This window comes from Oculina patagonica, chromosome 13, assembly GCF_052425735.1.
Source record: "Oculina patagonica isolate OP01 chromosome 13, crgOcupat, whole genome shotgun sequence".
NCBI lineage: Eukaryota > Metazoa > Cnidaria > Anthozoa > Scleractinia > Oculinidae > Oculina > Oculina patagonica.
Window position 1 is genome coordinate 31,143,762 of NC_135770.1, and position 17,544 is coordinate 31,161,305.

The window sequence follows — 17,544 nt, forward strand, 5'->3', positions numbered from 1 at the left end:
ATCTCGCTCGATCTTATGGCTAATGAAAACCGGTTGGATGGCGTGGTCGATTTTTTGGCCAAGATCTTTCAGTTGCGCGCGAAGAGAATCAGCTGAAGATTGATCTTTAAATGGTAATACAACCCGAACGGGCTCTGGAGTGTTGTTGTCGGTCGGTGAAGGAACAGGTTGCTCAGAAGCTTTGATGGCAATGAAGCGTGTTATAGTGGAATTAAAATCGACCACGCCATCCAACCGGTTTTCATTAGCCATAAGATCGAGCGAGATCTCAAAATACGCGAAGTCAAGCCGCCGGTCGTAAGCCAACAATCCCTTATTTATCATTTTAAATGTGACCTGTGCGATGCAGGTTATGTTGGTTTTACGCGCCGGCACTTGCACCAACGCGTCGATGAGCACAAGAACGCGTCGTCATCAATTGGAAAACATTATCGCGAGGAACATTCTTTGGCCCCTAAGGATCTAACCAAGAATTTTTCGATTTTAAAGAAGTGTAAAACGAAGTTTGATTGTCTTGTTTTTGAAATGTTTTTTATCCACGAACTGAGACCTAGTCTCAATGTACAATCTGACTCTATACGTGCGAAAGTTTTTAAATAATTTCTTTTTATCATTATTTATTTATTAGCCTTGCATGCCTTTTTATTGTTTTTAGCAACTACGTTGTAAATTCTTTTTACTTACATTCTTACATATTTTTACTTCATTAATATTCCTCACACATTTTTACCTCTTTGTAGTTATATATAACTATGCAAATTTTATTTCTTACACTTAGCTTGATAATGACCGAAGATCGGTCGAAAAGTCGCTTACTTTTACCGTTAATTTTTATTACGAAATGTTTTAAAAAACCCTTGTTGATATAACTTTTTAGCCTTGTAAATAGTATTTTTTAAACAAAGTAATATTGGCCTTTTGGAGCGGTTTTTGTTTCTTTTTGGAGAACTTTTACTGTTACAGTTAATTTTTTACTGATAATGTTAGAATGCCTGAAATTTTAGACTGTTTCATGTTACAAAGCCAAAAAATTATGTGTTTAGTGTTATTGAGGTACCCCCAATTAGACCCTCAGATAAGGTGCCTCGATACAGTTTTTTTCTGGACCGTACCGACCATTTGCAATTGGCCTTTTAGCGACCTTCCCTGACTCGGATCGATAGGAAAATTACACCATATTGTTTTAAGTTTGATTTAATATATTTTTTAAGATAATCGATATTTCAATGGCAACGATAAACAGAAAACGGCAAAAAAAACATCACCCGAATTTTATGCGAATCAGATTTCGGCCTCCAAAGTTTCTCAATTTGTGCCCTTTCCCGAAGTGCTCGATAAAGCAATATTTTAAAAGGCAAAGGAAACCTCAAAAAATAGCCGGAAAAATTGAAAGTTTATGTTGCCCGAAAGAAGAAGGGTCAAGCTATTATTCTAAGTTTATTTCGATTCAAAGCATTGAAAATTGCTCTTATAGGAATATCGAGAACTTTGCCATTTTTACGCATTTTTTGCATATTTAATGAGCTAAAACCGTTATTTTCGTTTTTTCTTAATTTCTCGAAAACTATAAATTCTTAGAAGATGAGAATAATATTTTCGAACATAGTTCCCCAAAGGTGTTATTCAGGCAAAGTTTCAAGATTTTCGATTTTCCCAGCCTGTCCAACGATTCTTCATATTCTCAGTCGGAGCCTCTTAACTGGTTACAATCTTTTTTTCTCGATAACACAAGGTGATCATGATCAGTCACGCAAGATAAGACGACATTTGAAACCTTTAAAGGTCGCAACGCTTGTACATGCAAAGCAACATGCCACCAGAAAGTGGTGGTAAACAAAATGTGCAAATCTAGCTGGATACAGATAATAATAATAATAATAATAATAATAATAATAATAATAATAATAATAATAATAATAACGGTCTTCAGATATTTTATTATTTTACGATCAGCGCTCGGTCATGCAATAGGTTGTGTATGGCGCTTTCGGGTAAAAAATGTAGAAGCCCTCAACCGATTTGAACGGAATACAAATTATTGATTCGGCTGATCTTATGATTGATGTGAAACACACTCTGAAAGTAGCTGAAACGCGTAGTTCACAAAACGTACAAATCTAGCGGGATATAGAGCTCTTAGCAGGAGCCTGGGCTCCTCATTGCTACACACTCTATTGTTACACACTTTCTATTTCAACACACATTTTTATATCAAAAACCGAGAATTTTTTTTATTCTTTTTATATTAATATATAGACTAGTTGATAGTTAACATATCAAATTTAAATGATAGATGCGCCTTTTTACTTCGTCTATATATAAGAAAGTATCTGCTATCTATTGTTACACGCGTTCTATTGTTACACACTCTAGGGCGCTGGTCCACAAGGGGGACTTGTCGCTGCAACATATCCCTGGGACATATTTCCGCTACATTAGCTTGTGTGGGGGCATGTTGTGTTTTTGTTGCTGCTTCATGTCCCCTCTTCAAGTCCCTGCTACATGTCCCCTCAGTGTGAACAACACATGATTTTGTCCCAGCTACGTACACGTCCCTGCCACATGTCTCCCCGTGTGTATTAACCTTAAAGTAGGCATGCGTTCCGGCACGTGTCATTTCTGGCGTTGTTTACACGTAACGGAATTTCCCTCCCCGTTCAAAAAAATAACTCGTGTCAACACGTTCCCGTTTTGAATCGTCTTCGCCCGTCCACACGTACACGAAAACAGCATTTTTAAAAACTGTTTTCTACGATGTACTGGTTGATGCAATTTCACAAAGCATGCTAGTAGCATGGAGAGCGCAAAGAGGGTGTGCATTAGAAATATTGTTTTATTATTGTTATATTCTACTATTATTCGTCAGATTGCCCTTAAAAAAATGGCGCTACCACTGATCGTCTCTCTGTTGTCACTTGTATTTACCGGGAGCACAGTCCACTCGGAAAGGGACAACTACTGCATCGATTGTACTGTTAGCTATTGCAATGATGGTAATTGCACACATTATTGTACCAGGGGAGGATGTAAAATGGGCTGCCGCTTGAGTGTAAATTACTGCGATCAAATCTGCACTGGTGGAGGATGCAACAGTGAGTGTGGGGCTGAAAAGTGCATCTTTGGTTGTTCCGGGGGAGGATGTACCATGGCCTGTCCATCGAGTGTGAAATATTGCGATCAAATCTGCACTAGTGGAGGATGCAACAGCAAGTGTGATGCTGAAAAGTGCATCCTTAGTTGTACCGCGGGAGGATGTACCATGGCTTGCCCATCGAGTGTGAAATATTGTGACCACCACTGCACTGGTGGAGGTTGTAACAGCAAGTGTAATGCTGAAAAGTGTAGTCTGGGTTGTACCGGTGGTGCATGTAACATGACTTGTCCATCTGGAGTAAAAGAATGCAACCTACACTGCACCAGTGGAGGGTGCCACAGCAAGTGTGATGCTGAAACGTGCATGCTTGGTTGTACCGGGGGAGACTGTACCATGGCCTGTCCGTCTGGTGTAAAAGAATGCCAGCTAAACTGCAGCTCTGGGGGATGCCACTTCGATTGTGATGCTGAAAAGTGCACACTTCACTGTAGTGGAGGTGGATGCACTGGATTCAAGTCATCTACCACCAAGAGTCCAGGGTTTTCCAGTGGTGCCAGTCTCCAAGTGGGAGCCGCAGTCGTCCTTTTTTCATTGCTCTCGTTGTGTAAAACTATTACTTCGTAAAAACACACCTTTTAATGCTTTCGTGTACCGTTCTCTGATTAACTGTTTTTCTTATATGTTTACTGTTCTTGCTGTCAAATCGGGTAAACATTCATGAGAGAAGAAATTTCTTCATTAATGTTGGTTTGTTCTTAAATTCCAAGTTTCAGCGACCGCAAGCTGGCAATGTTCGGAATACTTCCAGCAATTTACATATTTGAGCTCAAGATTTTCCATGGTCTACGCCCTTATAGATCATAGAAATGACGTCATAAAATGTTCAAAACGCTCAAACCTTTTTCGTTGGGGGAGTGGTTTCACTGCAAAGTTTTGGACATTTTATGGCAACATTTTCTATGTTCTATAAGAGTTTAGAATATAGCCGCTGTATACGCGCGATAGAATTTGAGCGGGCATTATTTTTTATAGAACATAGCTGAAAACTATAGAAGCCCGGTACCCCGGATGTGCGAATTGTTTGTCGAATTTCGCTGAACGACTTCGCCTCTATTCTTTTGTTTCCCTGTTTAAATGATGCTTTAAAGCAGCAAGTTTTTATCAGAAACGTTTTACTTGCTTAAATGGAAGTAAGACAGTGCCAAAGGAAGCGATAGATGAAGAAAGAATCGTTGAAATTTGTTGTTTTTCTTTGGAGTTATGTACGCCACTATTTTGCCGTGAACTGCCCGAAGTTGATTGGAAATTATTTAGCAAAACAAGCCGGACTCTAGAAACGCTTTGAGGTAAGAAACCTTTTTTTAGCCACAATCTGAAGACAGAACACTCCACTTTTGTTCTTTTTAAATCGAAATTAGAGGCGAATTTGAAAAACTTGCTGCGAAACGAACGCATGAAAATTTTTCATTTGAATGAAATTGAAGTAGGCGTAACCAAACTTGAATGCGTAAATATTTCAACTAGATTTGTCGGCTTTGTGAAAATCTTTTGATAGTCGGAGAAAGAACTATAATTAGGAAATATGAATGAAATGGTATCTTGGTTTATTTATAAAGAAGCCGCCAAAGAAAAGAATAAACTAAACTTTCACTTTACCAATGTGGCGTGCGTTTGTATAAATGCCGTAAGCGGCCGCAAGTCTTGTAAGTACTGTGCTCGTTTACAATGCTATATTCTAAACCCACTAGAAGATGGTTTTCCATGTCCTATAAGAAAATAATGCACTTTTGAGGTCTAGAAAAGCAGCTGAATGCCCTCGCCTGACGGCTCGGGCATCCACTAGCAGCTTTTCTAGACCTCAAGCGTGCATTATTTTCTTATAGAACATGGAAAACCATCTTCTAGTAGGTAAATAGATCATAGAAATGACGACATAAAATGTTCATAACGTAAGTCGAGTGCCCACGAGCCGTTAGTCTAGTGGTTTTCCTGCAAAATTTTGGATATTTTATGGCATCATTTTCTATGGGCTATAAGAGTCTAGACCATGGAAAATGTGGTCGTTTTGTTTTATACCATAACACGGAAAAGCTCTTAAAGAAAGATGCAACTTTTCCGATTGCAAGGCCATTATTGTAGAACTTGCTTTGTATTTTATGTCAATAAAGGATGCAATAGAATAGCTCAAAGACCTTTAATGCTTATTTTATGTCCATCTTAGATGTTTAGATAGTGATATGCATGTACGTAACTTTAATTGATGTTTTAGAACTTTAGATAGTGTTCCCAACTAGTGGTGAATAAATGCTATTATTATATGGCAAAGCCAGTCTTAGGCAAATCCGAGCGTTCTGATTGGTTCTTTCTCGGTCGGGATTTTGCCATACGGACCGTTTTCATGAAAACGGTCCAAGCCGTGTATTTTTTTCGAAAGCCGGCAAATTCAAATTTCCAACTAAACCTGCGAAAAGAAAACGTGTACTCTCATTCTTCGTAAAGAAACTACCGAACAGATTGATATTTTACAGAGCTTACAACGTGGACGAAGAAAACGAATATTTACCAAGCGAATTTCAACCGAATTATCTTAAAGATTGGGAAACTTCTGAGGTGGAAACTTAAACAGGCATCACCGAAAGCCAGAAGGCCATATAGACGATTTTATAAACGAACGGAAAACTATGAACACAAAAAAGAAGACGGCTACTGAAATGAAAGCTCTTCCCCGCTACATTGAATCGAAGGTACGTGAAGGTAATACTATGACAAATGAAAGAATTGATAGCCTACCTGCTTCCGAGCTTGACCAACTTTCCGTCCAAATGAGTCCAAATTTTTCACGCAGCGATTTTTTTATAAACACACGAAGCAAAAATAGGAGAAGAGTACGAGCAAGCAGCAATTTCCAGTTTTCAGCGAACTCAAGCATACAGCGATACCTGAGAAGAAATATCCATTCAACATACTCAACGACACTGAGTTTGAAAAATCGAGAAGAGTACTAGCTGCGAAGTGTCAGTCACTAGTTCACAAGTACGGCGAAGGAAAGAAGCCGCAAGCCGCTTAGGCGATTGATGAAGACGACGAAGTCGAAGATGCTCTTTTTGAAGCGGGAGAATTAAGCGACTCCAATCCAGTGGGCACTTCATAGAACTGTATTGAGCTTTTTTTAAATTTACCCTTACACTTCGGTTTACAAGCCAGAGACGAAAGCCGAAAGTTACGCTGGGGAGCTGAGACGTTCAACTTCAACGCAGAATGATGGCCAGGAAACCTCAGTTTGGTTAGCCGAGCGGCCTTCTGGCTTTCAGTGATGCCTGTTTCAATTTCTATATTCGTCTTCTTCGTCACGATCAATAAATTTGTTTTCAAACTCGTGGTAGCTTGTTCTTTCTGAGTTGCTCGCGTCATCATACTGCACTTTACGGAGGAAGCCCTTTGAATGCAAGTGACCGGAAGTCATTTTTAAAAAATAAACAAGCATGGCTCGAGTGCCATATAATAAACTACTTACTAACCTAGCTTGCTCGAGCCGTACTGGGAAATATTGGCCCTCGGTCGTTTTTGTACGGACCTCGCTGCGCTCGGTCCGTACTGCCACGACCTCGGGCCAATATTCCCCAGTACGGCCCTCGCGCTCGGTTAGTAAGAGGTTAATATTTTTTTGACACTTGAATAAAGCTAACATTATTATTTATTTATTATCATTATTTAAATTTTGAGGGTGCAAACTCCGCCTCCTAAACATGGATGGTGCAAATAATAATCTTGCAGGGGGTTATGTTGGTAAACCAACAATTACAATGCTGAATGAGAAACCTTACTCAGAAGAAATTTCCCAACTCCCCTCCTCCGCCACCAACCCCCCATTAAAAATTAAGTGGTCCGTCTCTTCTCGGTCTAGAGGTCGTCACCATGTGGTATATATTCTTATATCTCCAACAAATTTTCCAGAAAACAGTATCCTAAATGACTAGAGACATAAAGATTTTTGAAAGGCAAATTTTTTTACTAAAATAAGTTTACTTCTATGAAGTGAAGGTTATCAATATGCATGTCAGCTTAATTAGAGCGAGGCCGCTTAAAATAGTGGTTAAACATTACCGCTCGGTTTTAAGTGCGGCTTTCTCCAAAAATCAACTAATATCGCCTTTCGCCGGCACAAATTGGAAAAATCGATTTCGCTCATATTTTGCCTATAGATAGGTCCTAGTGAGAAACCAAACGGACTGCACTTAGTTTTTCCTAATACAGCTTCCTTTCCAAGAAATATGCAAAAAAAGATTTTGCCCCAATTGGGCTCAAAATCCACTTCCGGTTTGACTGATTTTTTTGAAAGTTTGATCGCCTCGTGCGTTATACTGCAGCTGTTTATTGATATTTCAATTATTTGTATAATGTAATTAGGTTTCTATTGTATGATTGAGTGAAAAATAAAACAAATCGAGATTAATTTTTAGCCTGAAACGGGGATAAATCCAAAGGCAAAATTTAGCAGTAAAACTCTGCCATTTCTTTCTGTGCGATAACTTAAAATATCGTAAAAACAATTTTTATGGGTTAACTAGACACTTATCTAATAGGATATCCAAAAAAATCTCTGGGGAAAAGGTTTTTAGTGGCCCGCTTTGCCCTTAGTTTATCACTAATTTTGCCGTAAATCGGCTAAAATGTAAACAATTGCGTGACACGGCTTGTCACAATACCCGTAAACAGTGTCACAATTTCTGTATTTTAAATAATCTAATCATTTAAAATACACGAAAAGAAGTAGATGTCACATTCCGATTGTAAATGGGTACTTAAAGTAAAACCTTTACTTGCTATAATACCCTATAATGAATATATGTTTAACCTATCATTGAGGTGTTGCTCTTCCCGCGAGCTGGCTGTGCTGTTTACTACTCTTCAGCTGAAATCAAAAACAAGGCAAATGTACCATGTTTTGTCTGCTCTTAAACACTTGAATGTATATCTATCTTTATTAAGACAATCCAGAAGAATTCAAACGGGCTCAGTTATAAGATATTTATTTTTCATGCACCCATCATGAAGGAGAGTGTGAATGGGCGCTCTGCTACACGGGAAATAATTGTCGTTTCTTTTATAATTCATAAGATAATCCTCAAAACAACGAATAGGCATACTAGGTTCACATCGAAAAATGCCCCTACTTTCACAACGATCGTTCATTCATGATCATTAGTTTTAAGATCTAGTGTTATTTCTGTTCTAGTACAGTTCGCTGAAAGTTAGTATTTTCAAATATATTTACGTTAAATCGGTAGACATGTAACTCGGTCTACTGGTGAATCCAGCGGAGATGACCAGTTCTTCATCTTTTGATACAAATCTGACTATTTTGTACTGAAATCAGTGCCAACAAGACTCCACCTCCCACTCCATTTTAAGGAAACGAAAGGCGAATGCCCACCTCCGCTCCTGCTGTGCCACTAAAAATGGGCAAAACGAGGTGAGATTATTGCAACAACTGACTGCGGCAAATCAAAGGCCGGAAGGGAGATCGAGAAGGTTGGCGGGGGGTGTGGTGTATTTAATACAGAAAACAGTGTGTAAACTCCGAGTTACGACACACACATGGCAAGAACTCAACTAACTCGATCGTACACGGCCTTCTTGTCACGTGACGACTCTACTAGTCCCAGGACTCCACAGGGGGAGGGGAGCTTGCAGGGTGGAATTAAATCTTTCAACAACGTACATGTATGTAAATTATGCGATTACTGCTCTTACTTAAATAAACATAATCGTCACCACCAAACGCTGGTATAACGAATTTGTCAATGCTCAAATATTAGATGGAGAGCAGACGACTTCTTTGCAAGTTTGCACTCATAATTATCCATGGAAGGCTTTTTGCGGGTTATCGTAACATGGGAAGCGCCGCCGCTATCGCTGGTTATTGCGAAATAACTGTTTCAAATAAAAAACGCATTACATTTGTAGACATGTTCACTGGTTGATTTAGCGGAGACATGCAGGGCGGAGAGGACGTACTAGTTTCTTTGTTTTTATTTGTTTTTTTTTTTTTTTAAGCAGTACTAACTAGACTCCGCCTCCCACCTCTCTTATAGGAAAGGAAATTCAAAGGCCTGCCTTCTTCGCCGCTCCTTTGCCCTGTCCCTTTTGTTCCCCTTTTGCTGCCTATAGATAACGGTTCCAGTTGCATGAGGATGATTTTTCAATGTGAAACGTCACTAAACGCTCTAAAAGAAAAGGGCTGCCCGTGTTATCCTAGGCGTTAAAACAAGAGATGAACGTACTGTAAGTTTATTTAAGAGACTAGACTGGTTGCCCTTTTATGATGAAATCACTGTTAATAAGCTATGCTTAATTTACAAATGCCTAAATGGACAATGCCCAGAGTATTTAAGGAACAGACTTGTAAGTGTCAATGACATGTCCACCAGAACCTCGCGCTATGGTGATATTACTTTACGCTGTCCTCGGTATAACCGTGAAACGGAAGGTGGAAGAACTTTTCTTGTTTCAGCCACTAAATGTTGGAACTCTTTGCCTATATATATTAGAACTAGCACTAGCATTAAGGCCTTTAAACATAATTATAGTAATTTTATTAAGGAAGGTTATGCCGACTTAGATAGCTTTCCCATGTCATAATTTTTAAATTTTTATACTGTCACACCCAAATTATTGTTTGTATTTTTATCTAGTTTTTATCTATTTTATCTGTTTTCTTTTTTTTTTTTTATTGATAATATATTTGTAGTAGTATTAACTTTTATTCTAGGGGAGGGCCACAGGTTTTTCAGTTTTTAACTGTAATGTGTAACCCTCATTAAATAAAGTTGTTATTATTATTATTATTAAGCCTGTTTTTAAGGGCTAAGCTTGAAATTTTGCACTAAAAATAACTGGAGCCGGCTGGGGTTAAGGTAACAACTGTGGAAGATAAGAAAACTGAAAGGAGTAGGGAGAGGAGAGGGCTTATCGCTGAGCCCATAACGAGGGCTGACAATAACATTTTACATCAAGTGTCACTGGAGCATTTCTCAGAAATTTGTTAAAGAATCCCTGTGTTGTGCCCAAGGGAGATACTCGGGATTTCAAGTGACAGAAATGATGGAAGGATTTTTGGGGGTTTGAAATTTTTAATTCTGGGAATTGTTTGTCTAGGAAAATTTTTAAAAGTATTTTATGGGTGTTCTGAATAAAGAAGGGATTTTTTGGGGGAATAAAAAACAATCTAAACATTCGTGGTGGTGCATTGGTTGTATATTGTCGCGAATAAAGTACAAACAAACGTTTTTTTTTTACTGATGATTAATCTTGAACGATGGTGTTTAAGTCCTTTGCTTTGCATGTGAACTCGAGCGTTCCCCCTGAGTTTCCATTTTTTTTTCTTTGTGTTACCATTATTACCCCTTTCTAGAAATCTAATGGACAGAAATTCGGCATGGGATATTTTTGGGGTAAATTTTTTTATCCAGGTATTTTTTTAGAGTGTTTTTGGAAGCCCTCGGGGTTTTGGGGGTGTTCCATTATCCCCGTTACTTGAAATCCCAAGTACCCTCTCCCCCCACCCCCTCGAGGTGCTGTGCATGTATGTTATGTTTCCATTGTCCAAAGCAGCTTTACACTTGCTAAGACCACTATGGAATTACTTTTAGAAAAGACCTATTATTTGCATTTTTTCTTATCCTGAATTTTAATTCTTTCATTTGATTCACAACTACCTCCTCCTCGTTATTTACGACGACAAGTGGAGGCAGGTTCTCAGCTGCTAATTTTGACAGCTTCTCTTCTTCGGAAATTGAACACAAAAATTTCCCTGAGTGATCTGCACATACCTTATGGAAACAAAATGAAAACTGTCACACGCACTTGTATGTCGAATTGCCTGCATTCAGACAAGAATTCGAAGCGAGTGAGACGTCGATATCTACCTGATCCAACGGGAATCAAATGTCCCATTCTTTTCATGATTAACTTGGAGAAGATTTTGTTTATCCCTTAAGCTTCCTTCGGCATTCGGACATTTTCCTCTGAGATTTTATGCTTCTCTTGTCAAGCGAGACTATGGGTTAAGCAGTCATTACGTTGATACTTGGAGGAGTGTAAAAATTCGTAGCTCGAGTAAGAATCAATTCTACTTCACTCTCCATATCATGAAACTCCAAGAGTGACTTGTGCTGTGCTATATTTTCAGTGCATGATAATTGTGAAACTTTCTCCGTAGCCTGATTTCTGTCACTGCGATCAAAGGAGCACTAACTTTAAAAGAACAACAAGCATTCATCTTGTTTTATCCGCAAAAAGCGAAGAGTCGTGTTTACCGATCGATCGAAGTGTGGAATTGGATAAGGACTTGTTATCAAAATAAAAATAATTTAATTATACAATTTGCAGGTCGCAAAGAAACTGGATTCAGGACTGATGCAAATATTGCGTTAAAATCTGGCGCTAATCATATTCGAAGCTTCAGTTCCTTAAAACGTACTATTCGGGCACAAAATACATAGAATTTTGTAAGGTAACTTAGAAAGGCACTACTATATTTTATCTGTCTTACACCATAAAATTGTTTAAAATTCTCAGTATTACCTTCAATGTTGATATCTATTGGCCGTATACAATTCTCCCCAATAATTTCTTATGCTTTATATTTTTCTCCTTAAAAGGACATGAATTGGGAAAAATACCGGCAATTTGGGACAAAAAGGAAACAACAACACATCAACAAACAACAACGACAACAACATCATCGCACTAGACAAATACTTATAATTTAATTGTTGCGCTGTTTCCTTCAGATCACACAAAGAAATAAACCAAACAATATTTACTCGTTATTACGTAAAATAATTGATCTGAGAATGCTTTCCTTTATACGACCGGTTTTTGTGGATGATCGAATGATCAACAGCTTAAAGCAACTATTAACACAGAACTAAAACATCTAGCATGTTGTGATCAAGAGCGTGTAGAGATCACGCAAAAGTTCCAGAAATGGCGAAGGGAAAAAATCTAATATTTCCTTTACCTTTTTGAATAGTTCACCATACGACCAGTTTATTTGCATGGGTTGAATTTGACGGAATTCTCACAAGAGCGTCAAACATGCATTGAAAACGATAATTTCATTCGCTGTTTACTACCTGTGTCACGCAATTGCTGTCACGCAAAAACGGCAGATTATCGGCAAAATTAGTGATAAACTAAGGCCAAAGCGGGCTACTAAAAACCTTTTCCCCAGAGATTTTTTTGGATATCCTATTAGATAAGTGTCTAGTTAACCCATAAAAATTGTTTTTACGATATTTTAAGTTATCGCACATAGAAAGAAATGGCAGAGTTTTACTGCATAATTTCGCTCGCTACTCATTTGCAAATTTTGCCTTTGGATTTATCCCTGTTTCAGGCTAAAAATTAATCTCGATTTGTTTTATTTTTCGCTCAGTCATACAACAAAGACCTAATCACATTATAAATATTATTAAATGATCAATAAACAACTGCAGTATAACGCGCGAGGCGATCAAACTTTCAAAAAAATCAGTCAAACCGGAAGTGGATTTTGAGCCCAATTGGGGTGAAATCTTTTTTGACATATTTCTACAAAAGGAAGCTGTATTAGGAAAAACTAACTACGGTCCGTTTGGTTTCTCACCAGGACCTTTCTATGGGAAAAATATCAGCGAAATCGTCTATTCCATTTGTTCCGCTGTCTGGTTGATATGTCTAGAAAGTCGCACTTAAGCTTGATTAAGCTTCTTGTTTCTTAAGGCCTAGATAAACTAAAACATTGTTGCAGAAACATGTTGTTTCTTTTTGTATTTCCTTGATGGCTAAATTTGCGGGAAAAAAGGAAAATGTTTTGCTCTCCGGTTAACGAAACAAGGAAACAGTGTTTCAGGAACAAAATGGCACACGTGCATAAAATGCGCGAACGTACTGTTGCTAGGAAACATTTTTTAATGAGCAGCACTGGAAACTAGTCAACATTGCTTCCACAGTGGCTAAACTGGGCAACATATGTTTCAAAAAGAACAATTTGTGTTCGTAAAGCAGAAATGTTTTTGTTTCCAGAAGCAAAATTTATTTCCGCAACAAAGTTTCCCGCGGGGCTAGACTGGGAAACATTTGGCTCCGCAATAATGTTTCAGAAACAATGTTTTCTAGTTTTGCCAAGCCTTTTAATATATTCGACGTTTTAGAGTGTTGAAACGACAGGCAGGTTACACATGACAAGAGCGAAAGGACAATATTTTACGATGTGCTCCTTTTCATGTAAATCTGACTTTGTGACCTAATAGATTAAAAACAATCTGAAAGGAACAATATTTGGCATGTCAAACGATCCTATGTATATTCATGGCATTTATGGTTAAACACTTACAAGAATATTTATTTATCTATTACTCATTGCTGACCTTGACCCACTCAATAAAAAGGACCACACACTATAAATGCAGATTGCTGAACTTGGCCCACCTAACAGGAGAAAAAAACACACTATAAAAGCAGATTGCGTTCATTTTGGCAGACTCTGGCAGGGTCGAGACTTCATTCAGTACTACCTACACTTAGGAAGGTAAGCTTTAATGTTACTTTGAATAAGTGTTTTAAAAAACTAATATTTTAACAACGTAGCTGGAAAGATATTTGTGCATGTTAATAAAGTGTTTAGTAATAACTTAAAGGGACACTGTCACGAGGATTTTAAAAATGCTTTTCGGTAAAAAGTACTAAAATTGGCAAATAGGTCTTCTCGTACATGAAATACACCTAGTACATCAAGATGTAGATGTAAAGTTAATTGTGTGTTGTTGAAGGAAGAAGGGAGCCATAATAATTTGCAGGTGTTTTTTGAGTCCACAAGGACAAAACTTGAAAAAATCAGCCCGATTTTTTCAAGTTGAGATCTAAAGTTCCTGATGACATCGCAATAATATCACTTGTTTATCGCTTTAGCACACTGGCACGGTGATTTTAACAAAATTGGACCACTATTCGTAGATTCCATGTGCCTTTAGGCTCTTGAGTTTTTCAAGTTAACTAGTGACAGTCCCTTTAATCTACCGTGTTGGTCTTCACCGTTATGCGCATGTGCGCCGTGACAGCTTCCGTGATAAAACGTTCGGGTCAACATTATATTCATTAAATGTTAAATGTTGTCGTTTCTTTTTAGACAAATTTACGTCAGCTATTTCTTAAGTACCCGTAAGTGTTAATTCTTTAGTTGACACATAAGTGCGTTTAACCAACGAAAAACCCATTTATCGTGCTAGATGTCACACAACGTGCGATACGACACGCGTGCGATAGGGCATCCGTGAAATGAGTGGTTGAGTCAAGTATAGCATGGAATGTTCCTTTCCAAATTAAAACTTGTTTATACTTCTTCGGCCGGGTTGTGGGGAACGGCCAGCCTTGCGAATGTTTTACAAGACGAAAGCAAGGTGTTTTTCGGGTAAGTTGAAAGAAACCCTTGGACATTAATTGTTCGCCTGTCATTCTGCACTTGCGGCTGTTTTGGAGTGGCATGCATATGTCATTCCACTCGATGTCGAGCTTGACGCACTTCATTATTCGACGAAGCACACGCGCCTCTGTTTTTTAATGTGCGATACGAAAAAATAGAAGCTAAGACACGCGACGCAGGGACATGCCGCAGCGACATGTAGCAGGGACAAAATCACAATATGTACGCACTCAAGAAAAAGTAGACGGCGTATGTCCCAGGGACATGTTGCAGCCAAACTTCTCCTCGTGTGTGCTGATGATTTCAAGCTCGTGCATCACGAATTTTGCAGCAATTTTGTCCCTGCGACATGTTGCACGGAGATCAACTCGTTGAACTTCGTGGGACATTGCGCAGTGACAAAATGTTGCAGGGATGCAATGTCCCACGTGTTTATGTTGCCAGGCAGAAGAACAACAATTCAATCCATTAATGTCCAAGGTCGCAACCTTGTCTTGTAGGGAGAAATAACCAAACACAAACACTCTGAATAGATCGACCGAAAACTACAAAATTCGCACGAGGTCGCAACCTCGTTCCCAGGTCCTCTCGTATCACATTGCGTGATTTTGATTACGTCAAGTACATAACGTCACATTTACGGTTTTGCAACATGTCCCTGTAGCAAAGATAAGCAGTATTACGGCGACGCCGGCGCAGTAGATTTAAAACATATAGAAAACATATTCAAGTTAACATTTCAATAAAAAATATCTACTTAGGTTTTTACATTTCATTTTGGGTAAAATATCTCGTAAAAAAAGATCTATTTAATGTGTTTTTCAGTTAAGGAAGAGCGGTCCAAATAGAAACAATGACTATTCGAGCAACCTTGTGGTAATTCGATGAAGTACCGCTCTTCGCTCTTCTTTCCAAATAAGCGTTCAATAATGCAACGGTCTCACCTTGTTTGCCCTTGAATGTTTTTTTATGATTTTTTTTTTTCATGGGAGTTGCGTCAAAGGGTCATTGACATCTCTGACATACAGAAGTTCAACCAAATTGGACGATGACGATGCACTAGCGCTGGAAGTGTCGTTGTTACTTGAATCGCGGCGGGGAGCGTTGTGGTAGGACTTGCAACTCTGGATAGAACGCAGAGGGTAGCTGTTATCTGTTAGGACTTTGACGACGTGTTTCCTCTCCCCCCCCTCTAGATCTCTCTGCATTTGTTCATGGAATTTTTATGAGCTCTGTTAAGGAGTGTGTTCCCACAGACTTTTTTGTCCCACATTTTTAAGCTACAATTGCACTGTTTAAATAACCAGTTATAACTCGTTATTTTTTGGGAAAGTGTGGGGGGGCGGTATTGCGATATTTGCCAATTTTTGCGGTAATGCGGTGTTTAGATTGTGATTGTGATCAATTGTGATCAATTCTGCTATGGTGACGGATGCAACAGCAAGTGTGATGCTGAAAAGTGCAGTCTTGTTTGTACCGGTGGCGCATGTAATATGACCTGCCCATCTGGTGTAAAAGAATGCAATCTACACTGCGTCCTGGGTGGAAGTTGCAACAGCAAGTGTAATGCTGAAAAGTGTAGTCTTGACTGTGGCGGTGGCGCATGTAACATGACTTGCCCATCTGGTGTAAAAGAATGCCATTTAAACTGCGCTGATGGGAAATGCCACTTCAATTGTGATGCGGAACACTGCCAGCGAAATTGTGCGGGGGGTTGCAGGACCCCGATTGACCCAGGGAGTGGCATAACCTGCAACAGATGCTGGCCTCCTAGCTACTGCAATGCTGAGAAATGCACACTTCCGTGTACCTGGGGAGGATGTAACATGAGCTGTCCATCAAGTGTAAAATATTGCGATCAAATCTGCACTGGTGGAAGGTGCCGCAGCAAGTGTGATGCTGAAAAGTGCGTTCTTGGTTGTACCGGGGGAGGCTGTAACATGGCCTGTCCATCTGGTGTCAAAGAATGCAATCTTTACTGCACCGGTGGGGGATGCCACTTCGATTGCGATGCTGAAAAGTGCACACTTGATTGTACCGGGGGTGGATGCACCGAAGTGAAGTCAACTACCACCAAGAGGCCAGGGTCTTCTAGTGGTTCAAGTCTCCAAGTGGGAGCACACACATATATGATGATGGTTCTGGCACAAATCGCGACAACTCGCTCGGCTCGCCGGCTCGCCTCGCTCCTTGTCGCTATTTGTGACCAAAACCCTCATCATATATGTGTGTACTCTTGCGCAAAGTGCGTAGGTTTATTTTGTAAAGAAATATATCATGCTTGGTCAAGCAGGGAAACCACAACTAATAACTCTTTTTTGAAAGGAAAGCGACGCAGCGCTAAAGCAATCAACCAAAACACATAACATTGTCAACATTTTATTACAGTTAATCATCGATACATCTTGATCAATCTTCTTCGCTGCTAGAGTGATCTGTCCCGTCTTCGACGTTTTGCTCAAGCTTCTGAATTTCTTCTTCCACTATTGCAATCTCTGCTTCTTTAGTTTCAAGGCTTTTTGCTAACTCTCGCATCCTGCGACGAATTGCCTTTCTCTGTTAATTAATAATAATGTGCCTTTAGTCTTAACAAAAACAACAGATATAATTGTAAGATGACAATTATATAAAAACTAAGAATGAATTGCTAACCTGCTTCACAAGTCTCAGTCTCTCGGCTAGTTTTCTTGCAAGCCTAATGCGGGCTTGCGTACTTGAACCCTTTGTGCCTTCAGCGAGCGTTTCAAGGAATTGGAAAACGTGTCTTCTGTTTTCTGCCATCTTTGTTCTTGCAAGATCTACGCGACTTCGGTAAATTTATACTTTTACGCGGTGGGCAAGGCGAATAAATAGAACTGACAAACTATTTTTTTAGTGTGGGTGCCATTCCGAAAGGCGAAAAATAGAACTGACAAACTAGTTTTTTTAGTGTGGGTGTCATTCCGAAAGGTGCTGGAAAAACGATTTGACAGAAAAAAAAAAT

At 39.1% G+C, this 17,544-nt stretch overlaps 3 protein-coding genes and 1 pseudogene across 3 annotated transcripts in view; 3 read left to right on the forward strand and 1 right to left on the reverse strand.

Moving 5' to 3' along the window:
* The window catches only part of LOC144637132 (uncharacterized), a 659-nt gene extending 335 nt beyond the window's left edge, over positions 1-324 (reverse strand). Inside the window, exon 1 of the mRNA XM_078496279.1 lies at positions 1-324. This exon is cut by the window's left edge and continues 335 nt beyond it. Within this exon, the coding sequence (XP_078352405.1) occupies positions 1-324 (324 nt within the window).
* Positions 325-2,794: 2,470 nt separating this feature from the next.
* On the forward strand, positions 2,795-3,718 carry LOC144637133 (uncharacterized). The gene has a single exon (XM_078496280.1). It carries the CDS (start codon positions 2,795-2,797, stop codon positions 3,716-3,718), a length of 924 nt encoding a protein of 307 aa, XP_078352406.1.
* Positions 3,719-5,461: 1,743 nt separating this feature from the next.
* Positions 5,462-6,356, forward strand: LOC144637135 (uncharacterized; annotated as a pseudogene).
* An 8,388-nt stretch (positions 6,357-14,744) lies between these two features.
* On the forward strand, positions 14,745-16,927 carry LOC144637136 (uncharacterized). The gene is made up of 2 exons (XM_078496281.1): positions 14,745-14,810; positions 15,950-16,927. The coding sequence occupies exons 1-2, from the start codon at positions 14,745-14,747 to the stop codon at positions 16,925-16,927; spliced, it is 1,044 nt and encodes a 347-aa protein (XP_078352407.1).
* The last annotated feature ends 617 nt before the right edge of the window (positions 16,928-17,544 follow it).

Bases quoted from the DNA above. Each gene is read 5' to 3' on its own strand.
- LOC144637133 (XM_078496280.1), top strand. From the start codon at position 2,795: ATGGAGAGCGCAAAGAGGGTGTGCATTAGAAATATTGTTTTATTATTG.
- LOC144637136 (XM_078496281.1), top strand. From the start codon at position 14,745: ATGCCGCAGCGACATGTAGCAGGGACAAAATCACAATATGTACGCACT. The intron at 14,811-15,949 runs GTATGTCCCAGG...TGCGGTGTTTAG, and splicing joins CTCAAGAAAAAGTAGACGGC to ATTGTGATTGTGATCAATTG.